Raw genomic sequence first — 16,128 nt, 5'->3', positions numbered from 1 at the left:
GATACATCAGTTAAATACACATTGAATAATTAGAAAAAGGCACTGTGAACATCAACAAGGACAGAGAAGGAGCACAAAGGACTGATTCACATGAAGATATTTAAATTGTAAACACTTGGAAGCAAGCAAGACAAACCCTACCCTGGTAAATTCAGAGTAAAAATTGAAAGTTGAAAGCAATGCACCAAAACAAAACAAAACGATAATTCTATATGATTATGTATCACTGACTTTTATTAGCACATCTGATGAAATACTTGACCAAACTTCCAATTTCTTGCATCTTTTTCTGTCTGGTAGTCTGAGTTGAAGCAGATGCATTTGGTTTTGTCTGCTGCAGGTTTTTAATTTCTTTCTGGAAATATTTCTGCAAGACACTTCAAAAATGAAAGATATTTATCAAGGATATGCACATTTATGATCCAAGTAAAATAGGTAAATGTTGTTGCCTAGAATGTCAGTGCTTATTCTTCTCACAATACTAATTATCAAAACCTAAAACCTACTGAAGTATATTGCAGTCTAAGCATGATGGAAATAATCTATAAAAGGAGCTGTAGGTAGTAAAGATAATCCAGAAGCAACTTGGTTTGGCACCAAACTTTTCTTTAAACATTGCATAATGTTAAACATACAATTTATGATTAGGAAAAAAGCAATGCTAAGTCTTTTTATTTATGCTGCAACATTATACAACAAAATAATAAGCACTCTTCATGGTTTTATTGTGGGAAACCTTGAAGTCCTATTTCTCCATCATTTAAAATTAACATATAGATTTGATTTTAGACCAAAGAATAGATTAAACTTTTCACTGGGTTTGTCAATGGCAACTACTATAGATTTTCTGGCCTACTATCCGTATTCAGTTTAGTGTCTCTATTTTTGCATTCCTCCTATGTATAATATATTATTTGTCATCTCAAAAGCAACATAAAAACTTTATCAGATACTTATTACAATATTTTCGGTACAGCAATGAAATAAAAGCTGTTCCAATGTTGTCTAATTAAAAAACATAATGGAAAGCTGAGCAAACAACAGCCTATGAAGACTAATGTTTCAGATGCACTTTTAACATGAAACTTAACGCTGGTCCCAGCTGCTCTAAGAACTCACCACACTCACACTCCGTCCAATCTTGTAGTACACTTAAAGCAGATTATCAAAGATGGGCCTCTACAAACCTCAGCAGTTTCTTTAATTCACAAGCCACAGTCCTTCTATTGTGTCCTGAAGAACTCAGTAACACAAAAAAATCTAATGAACTATCTGTAGTCTACATATGAACCGTATGTTGAAAATCAGATGTGGAGGATCATTTTTAATAAAGGTATTAACTATTATTTTTGCAAGGAAAAACTACCACCCAATTAACAATCAGTTTCCTAGCAGTTAAGTTTTCTGTACATGATAAGTGTTGCATTTTCAGCTATTTAAAATTTACTTCCTTTAGAGACTAACATAAGTAATTTCTTGTTTACAAGCTGACAAGAAGTCTAAATCAATATGCAGAAAGATAAGCATTAAAATAGGTCTGATAAATAAAAAAATGATGTTCCATGTAAGAAAATTGTGACCATTCACAAAGTAATTAAAAAAAAAAAATTACCTAAATACAGCATCCCAGTTGAGCTGCCTTCCTTGTTTGGAATCAGAATTGCGGTCCAGCTGGAGAATTGTTTCAGAATCACGAAGAAGTCGCTTGAAATTTTCAATTCCCTTCTGAAAATATATTTCAAGAAAAATAATTATTAATGATTCCCTTCATTGCTAATTGAAGCACACACACCAAAAGAAAACTGTTACCCTTCGCTCCACAGCTTTCTCATTTTCAAGGCAACGACAACAAATGAGCAGATCTTGTAACACAAGACTCATGGTTCAGTTTAACAGAAGAGTCATTCGTATCTGCAAACAGAAGAAAAGAATAAAACTGTAATTATTTTATTTAACACAGAGCTGAGTCAACCAGTCTAAAAACCGGGAATGCAATACATTGGAAATTCACTATCAAAGCAAGCCACGTTACTTGACTGAAAAGCTCATTTGTGTCTTGGGTTAGTCTTACTGGTCACAAGACTGAAGCAAAGTCTCACATCAAGAATATATACCTATTCCCACAGGGAAGAGTAGTAAAGTGTAACAGCAGAGACCTCTTTCATATGACTCTGATTTCCTCCCTTTTTATGACTGACAACAAAGTAGAGCTGGTCAGAGAATATGGAATAAAATGACAATATAATTAAAATGACAGAGCTGAACACATTCAGGCAAACACCACCAACTTTCAGTAGCTAGCTATGACCAGTAGCTGTCTTAACCTGCTGCTGCCAGGAGGCAGCACTTTCAAAACTGCCTTCTGCTCTCGCATCCTACATTTTCATAGGTATGCACTATTACATTGACAAATCCCTCTGGACTCAACAAGTCAAAGAACGCTCAGGTATCAATCATAAGAGGAAACAACTTCTTCCATCTGTGACCACTTAAGATTATTCCTCATTTCCTTCAACAGAGGTTGGAATTAGCTAGATATTGCATTTCTGGTTTACATAAAGTTATGCTGAAGCAGATCACAACAATGCAACTGTATACAACTTCCATGCTTCTCCTTTTATGCCTTTAAAGCAGACCCATGGGAAACTCTGACTGGAAAAAAACAGACAAGGAGGAAGAAAATCTGAGCATATGCTTCTGAGGTTGTAATAAACAATTGTGAACGGGCATTCACGATGTCCTGCAGTGCATCTTGAGCCCTTATATGAGACTATAAAAACATCCATTTAGACAAGGAAAACTTTACATATCTACTGTCTTAGAGTATATTTATTTCCTTTGGCTTCAATCAAGATCAGGCTGGGGCTAAGTATGATCAGAGGTATAGTGACTGATGGGTGTGTATGAAAAGGAAAATGCTGTAAGCACAAAGGCTGGCTGTACTGTACAACTGAACTCATTCAAATAACGAAGTGTTACCTTTACTAACTTACTGCTTTTGCTGAAAAAGAAACAGGAAGAACAAACTTTTAAAGACACTAACAGCGTCTAAAATATACCATGGGCCAAAAAATGGCTGGCCAAGAACTGTGGCAACATGGGTTGTATGTCGTAGGGCCTGGGGATCAAAGGGAAAGAATTCGGTCCTTCTCGTTTGTGCTTCATGGTATTTCAACAGCCGTAACAAAAGCAAAAAATTCCTAAGACTGAATCCATCTACTACTTCTCTCACTAGCGACACAGTTCTCCAACCACCATCTTACGACCACGTTCACCCCCTATAGAAATTACACGGGCCCAGGAAGGCACACGCCAACACACGAAGCAAACCACGGAGCGGCGTTGGTTACGGAGCCGCAGCGGCGCTCCCGCACAGCGGACCGGGTACCGCGCCTCAGGGCCGCCCCCCAGCCGCTGCGGCACGCCGAGCTCTGCCCCCCGGCAGCCCCCGGCCGCCCCCAGCGCTGGCGCCCCACATCCCGCCTGAAGCCCCTCGGGGGCCGCCCGCCTCAGCCACCCAGGGGCAGCGGCGTAGGGCCCCGCTCCCCGCCCTGCCACTAGGGCTTGAACCAAGGGAAAGGAAGGGAAACCGGGCAGCCCCTTAGGGCCACGGAGCCTCGAGCAGGGGCGGGCCGCGGCGGCTGGGGAGGGGAGGGCAGGAACGGGCCCACCTCCGAGCGGGGCGGCGGGAGCCGACCGGAGAGCGCGTGCCGCTCACGGCTGCGGTGCGCGCCCGGCGGCGCGGAGAGGAGCGGAGCGGCGCGCACGCTCGGCGGCGGATGGGGGCCGACCTGGAAGCGGATGTGCAGCAACAGCGGGTTCCGGCGGAAAGGGCCGGGCGCGGCCGTGGCTGGAGGAGTTTCCGCGCCTTCGCCTCAGCGGCGGGGCGGTCGCGCTGCGGCTCCGGGAGCTGTGTGCCGCTGCCCCCCTGACTCGCTCCTTCGCCCGTTCCCCTCGGCGCCTCTGGCTATGCTGCTGCCGTCCGACGTGGCCCGGCTGGTGCTGGGTGAGTCGAGCCTGTGAGGGCGGGGCGGGGTCGCCGCTGGCCCCTGAGGTGCGGCGGGGGCTGCCGTGGCGGGGGGCTGCCGGGGCAGGCTTTGCTGGGGACTGGCAGCCGCCGGCAGCGCCTGCGGCGCGGCAGGAGGACGAAGCGGCCGCGCTGTTGACCCTCGACCGCGTCGCGCTCGTAACCCCCTGGGCTGGGCTTGTCGCCGCCTCTGTCGCTGAGGCGTAGCCCCGGGCCCAGCGGTCTCCGGGCTGCCCCCCCCGCCTGCTCCGGCCCGGTCTCCGGCGGGAAGCAGGCGCAGCTGGAGTTTGAGGGACTTGAGGCCTGTGGAGGCCCCGCGGGCGCGGGGGAGCCGGCCGGGCCGGGCCGCGCTGGAACTCGTCTTCCCCGCGGGCTCAGGGGAGTGCGCCGGTCCCTGGTGCGCGCCCACGGGCAGCTGCCTGCCGCATGGGGTTTACTAAAGTATCTTGATTACAAGAGGAACACAAGGGTGATCCAAAACACCAGAGGAGGCTACGTTAAGGTCCGGCCGTTTCGGTGGGGTTTTTTCTCTCCCTGTTTGTGTCACCTGTGAGGCTGCATCGGGAGTTCGGGTTTGCTCAGTGTCTGTGGAAAGCACAGTGTGTTCAGGACGTTGGCAGCAGGCAGTGAATTTTGGATACCACCGAAGACAAGAACGAATGGATGGTAGTCAAAATATGACCCACATGTTTAAGTCCCACACGTAAGCACCTGTTGGCACAGGTTGCCAAGATGGCCTGGCAGTTGTAAGATTCAGTTTTCAAGTTGTCCAACATGTTTTTGATTCCAAAGTTGTTAAGACTGAATCTTTTATTCGGTTTTCTTCCAGCATAATTTATGTTGAAATACTCCATGAAATGTTTCTTGTTACTGTCTTGAGAAACAAGGCTAGTAAGAGATGCAATGTTTTTATTATTTTGAAGTAGCAGACGATTTTTAGAAATTCCATGCATTGTAAAAGAAGATTTAAAATCATGCAAGGGAGATATCTCACTGTACTTTTCTATAAAATATTGGGTAGATTAGAAGTTTTTGAGTGGAAAGCTTACCACATGTGCTTACCAGAGATTTGCAGATGTAGTATACAGTCTTGTCAATGTCATGTGTACAAAGGATGAACCGTCCTGTCTTGTGTCTCTTGTGGCATGGTGCATGCATCATGTCTAGAAAAATTCTGAGCAACCTAAGGTTGTAGAACAGGATATTCTTTAATTCTGAGCAACCTAAGGTTGTAGAACAGGATATTCCTTGCAGCTATTTCTGTGTCCTAATAGAGGTTCCTCTTCCACGAGGCATCTCTGAATTTGGGTGGATAAACAGGCTTCTCGGTGCAGCTCTTCTTCCATCTCCCCTCCTCGCCTCCCCCAACTTTCTGGTGCTGTGAAAGTTGATGAATACTGGTTTAAGAAACAAAACTAAAATGATGAGTTCACCTATAGGAAAATACATAAGAAATTTTTTTTTTCTGATTAATGTAAGAGTGAATGTTAGACGTGTCTTTACATTTCTTAAGATAGAACAAAATATTGAATTATACCTAGTTCAGAATGTATCGTACCTTTTGTGCCTTTAATTTTGTTTTGGTGGCTGTTATGTCATTATATACTGCATGTGCAAGTAAGTAGTTCGGTTGCACGGCAGACCTTAATTTCAGGCATTTCTAAACTTTGGAATGCCTTATTTTGCAGAAAATAGGTGTGTGTGCCAAGTGTGTCTGTATGCAAGCATTCAGTCATCCCTTGCAATACTGTAGTAGTAGGTTCAAGAAAGAAACATTGCAGATTTTAATGTAAATTATTGTAAGAACAGCCATATCAGCACAGATCAAAGCTCCACCTAATCAAATACTGCATTTTCCATCCTGGCAAACAGTGGATAGTGTAATGAATAGGGATAAGACTGGCCTGTGATTGTGTTTCCCCAAAACACACTTTCAGCTTCCAGCAGCCTGTGGCTTGAGAGTTTTCTGTGTATTTGAAAAATCAAACTGGACAGCCCTTTCCTTTCCACAGGTACTAATATTTTCTCTTGAACAGGTCAGCTCATACATTGTTATTAAACTCACAGTGGTTATTCCCAATCTCTTTTTAACTTTCAAGTTTGCTTATTTGTTGAAGACCTGAACAAGGGCTTATATGTCTGAAATACCTCTTTTCTCCAGCTATGTTCTGATCTAATGAAAGATACTTGTCTTCATGCAGACTTAAAGGCTGTGTTTTTCCATTGGCATTCCTGAACCGAGGTGGACCATTTTGGGGGTCCACTGAAATACATATGCTAATGCATCTCTATCCTGCATTGTATAATTAGGCACATATTTTATCTTTTCTTTAAAACATTGCATGTTCAGTTCTGCTACAAGCAAGAAAGAAGAGACATTTTCTTTTGTGGTTCTTTGTTCTAGAATCCTTCATTAAGATTGGTATATTTCAATCTTTTAATACTTAAAAGTATTTGAAAATTAAAGCAGGGCTTAAAAAGCTTGATTACAGCTGAACATATTTGCTGAGGAATGGAATTTTGGAAAAGTAAATTTTTTCAGTATGTTTCCTGTTAAGGTAACTGCTGAGTCTTGGGGTGTGTACAGGGCAAAAGTTCCAGCTAGTATGTCTATTCAAAATGACAATTACAGTAAGTAGAGGGAAAAAAAAAATGTTTCTGTTACTAATTTTTGTACAATGCCGATTTTTTAAATAAATCTTACACACTTGTAACAGCTGCACAGGTTTTACATGTTTTGAAACAGGAAGATGCATGGAGAGTTATTGTTACATAGCAATGCATTTTATTAACAAAATATTGTAGAATTCCATTTAATTATCAGATGGGGTTGTTCAGTCCCAGTGACAGTTAGTTTGTCAGGCTCCTGAGCCAAGAACTTTTATTTTCTTGTCTGTATAGTACTGTCTGTACTAAGATCAATCAGAAATTGTTCATATTGCCTCACTTCCAGTATTGGCTTGTTTGTAAATGTAATATCAATAATATTTTGTGCTCTTGTTTTAACTATTAAAGAAATACTTCACAAGATATATATTCTTTCAAAATAACTTCACTTTCCTTGTCTAACATACAAATCTTTACCTGATTATTTCAACACTGTATACAGCTGCTTATGTTAATGCTTTGATACCTATTGAGCAGAAGTAATGAATGAAATGCTAAAATTTTCCATCTGATTTGTTGCAGGGTATTTACAACAGGAAAAACTTCTAGCTACCTGCCGTCAGTTTATTTTGGAAAGCTCAGATTTGAAAGAATATGCAGAGCACTGTACAGAGGATGGGTTTATTCCAGCCTGCTTGCTGGTGAGTTTGTATTTGCAAAGCAGAAAGTTAAATTGTCTTGCATCCATGGAAGAGAAAATTGAGATTTCTCAGTGTAACAATTACTTCTCAAATGCTGCTTAAAATGTTAGTTAGTTTGTCCCTTCTGGGTTTTGGGGTTATTTTTCTGTTTGGTATTTTGCATCCTGTGGTATTAGCAGTTATTTCATTTCTAGTATTTAATGTCACAAAGAAACATTTAAGTGTAAAATATGCAAATAGTTTTCAGCATATTACATTTGATCTGCTTTATAGCTTTGAGGTTGATTTGTGGAAGGATGTCACAAGAGTTTTATTGATTTCAGGGCTGCTCTTGTCATGTATTTGAGTTCACTTTCCTATCCTAGGCATGGCAGCCAGTGATGTTCTGTTTCAAGTACATGTTAAATATTTAGGTAAGGTACCTCAGCTTTATCTAAAGCTGCCAAATCTTGTTTGGTATCACCCCCCCCCAGAAAAAAAACTGTGGTTTAGTCTAGCTTCCTCTTTGATCAGTACCATCTACTTTGTCCAAGGTGAAATTCGGAACTTCAGGTGTGCATAAATGCAGCGTGTAGCTACATATGTAGATAAGTGCATATAGCTACAGGGTAATTAGATACTAGGCAGTTTTTACATACACAAAATGGGATTTTTAATATACTATGCAAATTACAGGGTTCAGACACTGCTATGTATAAACTTTTTAATGTTTATATGTGCATCTTCTAATATATCAGTTACATGGTCTGGGATTTTGTCCACAGTATACAAGATTAGTGGAAATCTTTTCTGAGATCCAAGGTCTTGATGCATCTATTCAAAACAGACCATTGAACTTCATTTATAAGCATTTGGTCATGTGTACTTTGGGGATAGGGAACTGAGAACCAGGGTATGGCCAGCAAAAATTAGAAAAAACAAATGTAAATAAATTCTTAAAGCCTTTAATTATCTTCCTTGTCTCAGTAGAAACATTTATCCTGTTTTTCATAACAGAAGTGATGATATGGTAGTGTCTAAGAAAAAATTCTCACTGCAGCTCAAAATACTTGCAACAAAGGGCTGCGTTTGTCATACCTTGTGGAGTTCCCGCTAGCAAAGATGACAAGAAGGAACAACAAATGATAGTGGTAAAATAGTCTCTTTGTTTCACCTGAACAACAGAACAAGTAAATATGATATCAGAGTTAAATCTGTGATTAATTGCTAATACTTTTACTTTAGACAGAAGTTCTTTTCGTGTCTGCATCTTAACGCATGCTGCATTCCAGGATGCTACATACTCGTTACTCTCTTAGAGCGGTTCATCATGTAATTTTTGTGGGTTTATTCCGTAGTAACAAAGGTGAGTGGGGGTCGTGCAGCTCTAACTGCTATACCAGTGTTGTACAATGAGATGAAGCACTTCAGGTTTTGTGTTCATAGTGGCATTTTGTTCTGTAGATTGCTCTCTACCTGCTTTGAGGCAGCTGGGCACCAGCAGCATAAAGTACAGTTCCTTGTGTTTAGGGTCAGCATGGTGTAGTCTTCTAAAAAGCTGCTTAAATACAATGTGATAACAGCAGATGAAGTGTAAGTTATTAGTAAAAATTCTAAGATCAGTGCTTTTTTTTCCAGTCCCTGTGTGGAAAAAACTTGACAACTATTCTTAATGAATATGTAGCCATGAAAACAAAAGGTAAGCCTTCAGAATGAGGTTTTTTTTTTTTCTTACTCATCTGTTGTAAACTCCTTGAAGAAGAGGTAATATCTCCACCTATGTACAGACTTAAAGCAATCCTCCATCAGTGCTGGAAGTCGAAGATTTCCATATTATGCAAACAACGGCCAATTAGATCAACATCTTGTGAGCAAAATGAATTTATTATCTTAGTTTGGATTTGCCAGCATGTATTTTCACTTCAAATTTGAGCAGAGCTTCTAATGTAATAAAGCACAAAGATATAATGAAGTGTGAAAAATGTATGAGTTTATGCCTGTAAATTTATACTGTGTATTGTTTATACTACAGATAGGAGAGGGAGGACACACAAAATTGGAATGAGGCTGCATCAGGGGAGGTTCACATTGGACATTAGGAAAAGGTTCACTGAGGGGGTGGTCAGTCACTGGAACAAGGTCCCCAGGGAAGTGATCATGGCACCAAGCCTGTCAGAATTCCAAGGAGCATCTGGATGGCACTTTTAGTCATATGGTTTAGTTTTAGGTAGTCCTGTGAGGAGCAGGAGGTTGGACTTGGTGATCCTTATGGGTCACTTCCAACTTGAGATATTCTGTGATTCTATGAAACAACCAGGAAGAGTCCTATGGTGTGAAATGTTTCTTGTCTTGTTACTAGAAGCAATTAAAATAATTTGAGAATAACTTAATATTTTACATGAATATTAGAGACAAAGTTAGAGCATTTTCTGTTTTTAAAAGCAGTTATTGAGCTTTTGCATGTTGCCAAGTCTTAGAATGGTTTGCTACATGTTGATGAATGATCAGATTTTAGTGCTACTTGGTTCTAAGATTTGCAATTTAAGACATACCATGTTTGAAACATTTCTCAATGTGGTTTTTTTTTCACACTAGGTTTAATAGAAATGGTAACTAAGACACAAGCATACTTTCTTCAAAATACTTTGTTCCTGGCACCTTGAAAAACTTCATTAATTGGTCTGTTTACATCTTTCCATTTATACTTCAGTGTACTGTGTTTCAAAAATACAGAGTGTTTTTACCTGTTCGGGTGACATCTTCAAATAAAACATTACTTTTAAAGGCCTGTCTGCCAGGTTACAATTTTGAAAAGCATACGATTGACTTGGCAATAGAAATACAATTTCCAGAAGTGAATTAAGTTAGGTTAGTATGTGTTTGCCCAGGAGTCAACACCATGTGCATATTCCATTGAGAATTATCATCGTGAATGTCCTTGCCTCAGTCTCATTTAGGCTTCTAAAACTGTTAACTGTGTCTGATGAGTGTGTTTGATATCAAAGTTTTTAAATTAGCAGTTAGGACTCTCTAATAAACAGAATATTAAGGCGGCGACTAGACACCCAAAGTTAGATGATGTCTGAAATGCCTAGGGCTTTTTGCTTGTGATTTTACTTTTTCTTACCGTATGTCTGTTATAGTCACCTATTTTTTTTTAATGGTTTATTTTAGAAACAACAAATGAAGTTCCAGCAATGATGTCATCTCTGTGGAAAAAATTAGACTATACACTTTCTCAGATCAGGTAATACAGTTTTGAAATCAAGAAAGTACAATTTCACTCTGATTGAGTCCCTATATTGATCAATTCCCCTTATCATTGTATGAGGATGGTTTTGCTCTCTATTGCCTTTGAGAGATGGTGAAAAAGATACGTGTGTGAGAGTTGATAGTTGAGTAGACATTTCAAGATACTAAGACGGGACTAGCAGGTAAGGGGAGAGCATTGAGTATGTGGCCTTCCTGTAATAAAACAATATACTATGACTCATTTAGAATCTGATACGATGGTAGTTACTTCATCAAAAAGTAGGCTTTGTTTGAAGGATCTGTGATAATTGCAAGAATGAAAATAACAATCAGTAGATTGAATCTTTCTGAAATAATGTGTGGTTGGGACTAGACTGACATTAAACATACAAATATTGTCACACAGTGTAGCTGAGGGTTTCCATTGTGCTCCTTTTTATTTATGTCACCTACTTCACTTTTTAGGAGCATGCAGAATTCCACAGGATTTTCCGCTAATCAAAGGAGTAAGTAACTGAGCCAATTCATGGATCAATAGGCTTTACGTTCAAATTACTTGTTTTGGCAAAAAGGGGGAATGCTGCAGCAATCAGTAACACATCCTTACTCTTAAAATGTTGTCAGGTCTCTTCTGCAGTGGGTTTTTTCAGCATGTCTGTTGTCTTCAGTGTGGTCAGTGGGTTACTTTAATGGTCACGAAAGAAAGTAAGAAAAGCTGAGCTTTTTGCAAGGGGCTTAAGTTCTCTATATGGCATTTTCTTCTCTGCTGAAAATTTTTTAGATACTTACATGGTTAAAAGGTTTAAAAACTGCTGCTTCAGTCCTGAAGCTGTTGACTTAATTTGTGGTTCACAGAGGAACTGAAAACGTGACCAGTCTACTTACGATGCAGTTTCATATCTGTAGAAGGGAAATACAAAAATGTATTACAATCTTGAAACAATTATTATTATGCATACAAACATAGATCTAAGCAAAATATGAAAAGATACTTCTTCTATCTAGAACTGTTTCTTTAATTACAAAAAGTGCCCAATGAACTCTCAAAAAAGGAAAGTTATTGTACTTAAAAATAATTTTTTCTCTCTGTAGTACTTCTACTGAGTAACCTGTGTGAGGCAAGTGGATGTTAAATATAAGTAGTGATTGTTCTTGGATCTGAGACTTACTGAATCAGGTGGTGTTCTGTTTAAATTTGTCAGATTTAGTCTGATAAATACATGCAAACTTACATTGGTTTAGCTATTTCAGTTAAGGTCAGTTATATGAGTGGTATACTATGTAATGAAATACTATTTTGGTATGATTTATTCCTGTAAATATTTAAGCAATGATACAAGCATGGTTACAACGTCTGCCTACTTCTTAAATTATTTTACCTGAAACCTGTAGCACAGAAGACAAAGATGGGTGTTGCTTACATTTTGAGTTTCATGAATGCGTTGTTGAAGCACAAAGAAGTTTTAGTGGAGCATCCTTAATTAGGTCTTGGAAAATCAGCAACCTTAAGTTCCTTTGTCGTATATTTTCATCTTGTGTTTATTTTCTCCAGCACGTACAAGAAGTGGAATTGTAGAAATGAAAAGACAGAGAATGCTTCAGCAATCAGCCCCTGCAAACCCAGGACTGTTGTCAGTAATCCCTCAGTCAGGGCCGCAAAATTCCTCTTCTGTTGTATCTCCTCAAGTTATTCACAGGCCAACAGTAAATCAAAGCATGTCACAGGCTAGACTGAATACACTGTTTGTGCACCAGTCACAAACTCAAGAAAACAAGATCAACAGTAAGTTGCCCACTTATTTAAACCTTTTTTTCTATGAAAAATCTATGGATGTAGATGGAAGTTTTCTAAAATCAGGACTAATCACCTTCTAACAAAGAAGTTTTAGAAAATTTGTGCTTTGTTCCCCTAGCCTTCTGAACTGGTTTGGATGATTAAAATAAAAGGAGTGCCCAAAAGAGAAATGGCTTTTACATACTTGCTTACTAATGTGAGTTCAGAGATCAGAAATGCATTCATTTGTCATTATTTTATCCTTTGTCCTCACCCTCAACCAAAACACTTGTTTTAGCAGATAGGGATGATCCACATCAAGTGGATGTTTTTCTCAGGATGTATTTAAAAGGAATCTTTCTCGTTTTCATAATACCAAAATATTTTGTATGAATTCCCAGGAATTGATTGAAATGTAAATAATGTGTAGATTTCTGTAGTGCTTTAACAGTATCACTCGAAAAGGTACTGGCATTATATTATTATTTTTTTCCTTTATGAAGCAGGAGATTTCATACACATCCAAGTTCCAGCATCACAAGAACGAAAGCTTCATTCAAACTTGCTTCCTCCGGGAAGACGAAAAAGGTAAACATGGGGAGGTTTTTGTGTGTGTTGTTTTTTTATTAAAGATTGTTTAGAGATTATGCGGTGTTCTAACCTCTGCTGTAAATTTTCTCTACATGTTGGAGTGTTTCACATTTAAGATCCACTGAGAGTGGCTGGTGTGTGATTTTTGCAAAGGAAAGTCGAAGAATTTAATGTTAGACTGATGGGAGTCTAGTTGTGCTTCTCTATTGCATATAGCTAGTCTTTACATTATTCCAGTATTAGACATAGGCATCTTGGAGCCTAAAATTTAGTATTCCTTCCAAAATATCCTTATCAATTGTGAAAATTCTCAATACTGATATAATTGTGCATTTTGTCTTTTTTTAACTTAGAAAATCTATTTGCTTCAGTAAATTTTGTCAGCAAAAATTTTCATATTCACACTAAAAGTGGTGTAAAAAACTGTTATTATACTAGTTTTGCACTTTTTATTCGTTTATTCCAGTGTCCTTTTTGTTTTTAATGAGTTGACTGGTCTCTGTGTTCCATTTGTTGTCTTTATCCCTGACTAAATCCCACCTGGTGGTTTTGCTTTATTGTTTTTCTGGATCCTTACTCGTACGTTTTTTCAAGTCCTTTCTATTTCTGCCTTTTTCTGTATAGAAGTGATTTTAGTGCCAGTGCTGATTGATGGCTTCAGGAGAGCCAACACCATGTTCTCATATAAAAACATTACGTTTCCTATTCATCATCCAAATTCTTATGCAACCTAACATGCTTTGACAAGAGCTGCTCCTTCAGAGATCTTTATTTTCAGTGGTGATGCCCAATTTATTTTCTTGAGTGGCAGTTAATTAGAACTTGTACTACCAGTTAAAGTAATGCGTACTGGAGGGCGGAAAAATTCTAAGTAGTAGGCATGGAATTCAATTTGCCATTGTGCTGTTTACCCACAGTCTGTATATTTGTTTGTAACTTCTATGAAGTCAGACACAATACATGTATACAACATAATGAAACAGGTATTGGCATTTATTGTATTTTCTGCGTGTAGTTAATCAGTTAGTTTTCTGTTGATTGCAATCTCTCATTTGCTAAGAAGGAAGATTGCTTGATTTATTAACCTTTAGGTCTATTGTTTTCTACGTTCTCACAAAATATGTCATAAATTTCCTGGAATGTTTCAGTGAATCTCAGAAGAGGAAGAGTATTGCAACATCTGGACCTCTTTCAGCAAATAGAAGTTCTCAAGACCCTAATGAAGTAATAATGGAAAAAGAAAGTGAGCCCCTTGAAGAATTCATAGATGGTAACTTTCCAGTGAGTATATACTTACAGCAGGTATTTACATTTAAGAAACAAATTCGGACTAAAGACTAGTCTTTTACATGTTGTTGATCTTGGGTATTACAGAAATTAACTTTAGAAGATACATTTTTTTGGTTTTTATTTGAAGTAGCTCTTCTGCGTACTAAACTAATGACGATGGCCTGGCTATGTAGAACTTTTTTTGTCCTTGCTTTGTTGGCTTTGCTAAGATACCTCTAAGCTGTTGGAATACAGTAATTTTTTTGAGAATGAAAACTGGAAAGCACAATAAGCCTTGCTGTGCTTTAGGAAAAGTAGAAGTAAAGGAGTGTTTGGGATGATTTTCCTAGCAATGTCATGCAGTCACAGATTGGCTGTTAGGAAGAGTTGTTGAACTGAGGTTTTTTAGGTTGGGTTTGTTTTTTTTTCCAGTAAGTTAGAAATTCATGCTCCTTTTCTAGTGATGATAAAAATAGAAACCTGACCACTTCAGAACTGTGTTTTTCAGCAACTGGTTATTGAAAACGCCAGAGAAAAAATCTTGAGCAACAAATCTCTTCAGGAGAAGCTTGCTGAGAACATTAACAAAATCCTGGGCAGGTAATAAAAGGAACCTTTAAACCTCATACCTATTATTTGATTTATTTTTGAGTTCTGAACTAATGACTAATGTGTTCCAGTGATGGCAGTGTTGCTCAGACCCCTAAACAGATAGACAGTGGTCCCACGGAACAGGAGACTTCAATTGATGAAATCCTTGGACTTCAGGTAGGTGTAGATCGCCCTGTTCACATTTTTTTTTTAAGACCAGCCACATGAGAATGGTCAGTTATTGGAACTATCCTGAACCTCTGTCTACTGTCAAGATTTGCTCTCCACTTTCTCTTCTTTCTTTTTGTTTGTTTCACAATACAGCTAAGCCTACCTAATGGCTAGCTTCTGCCCAGGGGCCGTTCTACAGCTTCACTTCCACTCACCTTGTTGTATGGTGGTGGGCATTCGAGGAGCTGAACTGGCAGGATACTAGTATTTTGCGGGAGTTAATTTTGAGCTAGTTCAGCACTCTGAATTCGTTCCCAGTACCTGTACAAGGCAGCCTAAGCATGCAGCAGGCTTAAAAGCCAAGGGAGTGGGACTACTTCTAGTAGTGGTTAGCTGTTAACATTATCCTCAGATTGAGATTTAAGTACGCTGTCCCACAGTCACTAGCTGCCTGCTTGCCACTGGACCTTTGGTACCAGTAATTGGGTACCATGATCTGACTGGGGAGCCTTATAAAGAAAAAATAATTTAAAATATCTTGCAGTCTCCAGACGTGTTTTAGTGTGATCTGTTTCTGATCTGCTTGAAGATAAACATGGATTGTCTAGTATAGCAAGATAAATTGTCTTTGGAGATTGAATAAAGATGCTTTATCTTCAAATTTACTATTAGCTTTTGGAGGAAATGTGTGTTCTGCTTCTACAGACTGAACTTCTAGTGTTCTCCCTTCGTTGTACAACCCTTGAGCTGGCAATCACAGAGTTATAAAGGGCTTTTAGTGAGGGAAATTATAATCTTCGTGACCCTCATGAAGAGGGCAGGAGAGTAGAGACAGCGGCCTGTTATGAAGTAGAAGCGTCTGATTGTTAAAAGCTATTCTTCTGTCACTTGGTGATTTTAGGTTAATTTTTATCCAAATGCAGAGCTGAAAAGCTGTATTCCATTTTTCTGAGCAGAACAAAATCAAAGCAGCTTCTTGGTTTAGGTAGAGTAGCTGAGACAAAGCATATCACATTGGATATCCACCCTTACAACCACCACATCAAAGGTTGTAGAGTGCTTGGAGGATCTCCAGGAAGTCAGGAGAAACTCTGTACTTAAACACTTGAATATGTACAATACACACATGAGTGAGTGCCCTCCTCATTTTCTTCCTGACTACTACC

At 39.2% G+C, this 16,128-nt stretch overlaps 2 protein-coding genes across 11 annotated transcripts in view; one reads left to right on the top strand and one right to left on the bottom strand.

Annotated features, from left to right (window-relative positions):
• Positions 1-3,770, bottom strand: part of ATM (ATM serine/threonine kinase) — an 80,289-nt gene extending 76,519 nt beyond the window's left edge. For all 3 annotated transcript variants that reach the window (XM_037376742.1, XM_037376743.1, XM_037376746.1), the window contains exons 1-4: positions 3,672-3,770; positions 1,810-1,911; positions 1,613-1,725; positions 232-377 (exon numbers count right to left, since the gene is read on the bottom strand). In XM_037376742.1, coding sequence (XP_037232639.1) covers positions 232-377; positions 1,613-1,725; positions 1,810-1,881 — 331 coding nt within the window. In that variant the 5' untranslated portion in view covers positions 1,882-1,911; positions 3,672-3,770. The remainder of the gene's footprint in view (positions 1-231; positions 378-1,612; positions 1,726-1,809; positions 1,912-3,671) is intronic.
• Positions 3,771-3,825: 55 nt separating this feature from the next.
• LOC119143026 (protein NPAT) overlaps positions 3,826-16,128 on the top strand; it is a 37,819-nt gene continuing 25,516 nt past the window's right edge. For 6 of the 8 annotated variants that reach the window (XM_037376748.1, XM_037376752.1, XM_037376751.1 and 3 more), the window contains exons 1-10: positions 3,826-4,006; positions 7,217-7,335; positions 8,953-9,013; positions 10,489-10,561; positions 11,032-11,072; positions 12,119-12,349; positions 12,844-12,928; positions 14,080-14,212; positions 14,709-14,800; positions 14,881-14,968. In XM_037376748.1, coding sequence (XP_037232645.1) covers positions 3,970-4,006; positions 7,217-7,335; positions 8,953-9,013; positions 10,489-10,561; positions 11,032-11,072; positions 12,119-12,349; positions 12,844-12,928; positions 14,080-14,212; positions 14,709-14,800; positions 14,881-14,968 — 960 coding nt within the window. In that variant the 5' untranslated portion in view covers positions 3,826-3,969. The remainder of the gene's footprint in view (positions 4,007-7,216; positions 7,336-8,952; positions 9,014-10,488; positions 10,562-11,031; positions 11,073-12,118; positions 12,350-12,843; positions 12,929-14,079; positions 14,213-14,708; positions 14,801-14,880; positions 14,969-16,128) is intronic. The other 2 variants (XM_037376753.1, XM_037376754.1) reach the window with 2 other exon arrangements.

This window comes from Falco rusticolus, chromosome 2 (genome assembly GCF_015220075.1).
Source record: "Falco rusticolus isolate bFalRus1 chromosome 2, bFalRus1.pri, whole genome shotgun sequence".
Classification (NCBI taxonomy): domain Eukaryota; kingdom Metazoa; phylum Chordata; class Aves; order Falconiformes; family Falconidae; genus Falco; species Falco rusticolus.
The sequence above is the reverse complement of the archived record's forward strand: the minus strand, read 5'-3'. Positions and strand labels throughout refer to the sequence as shown.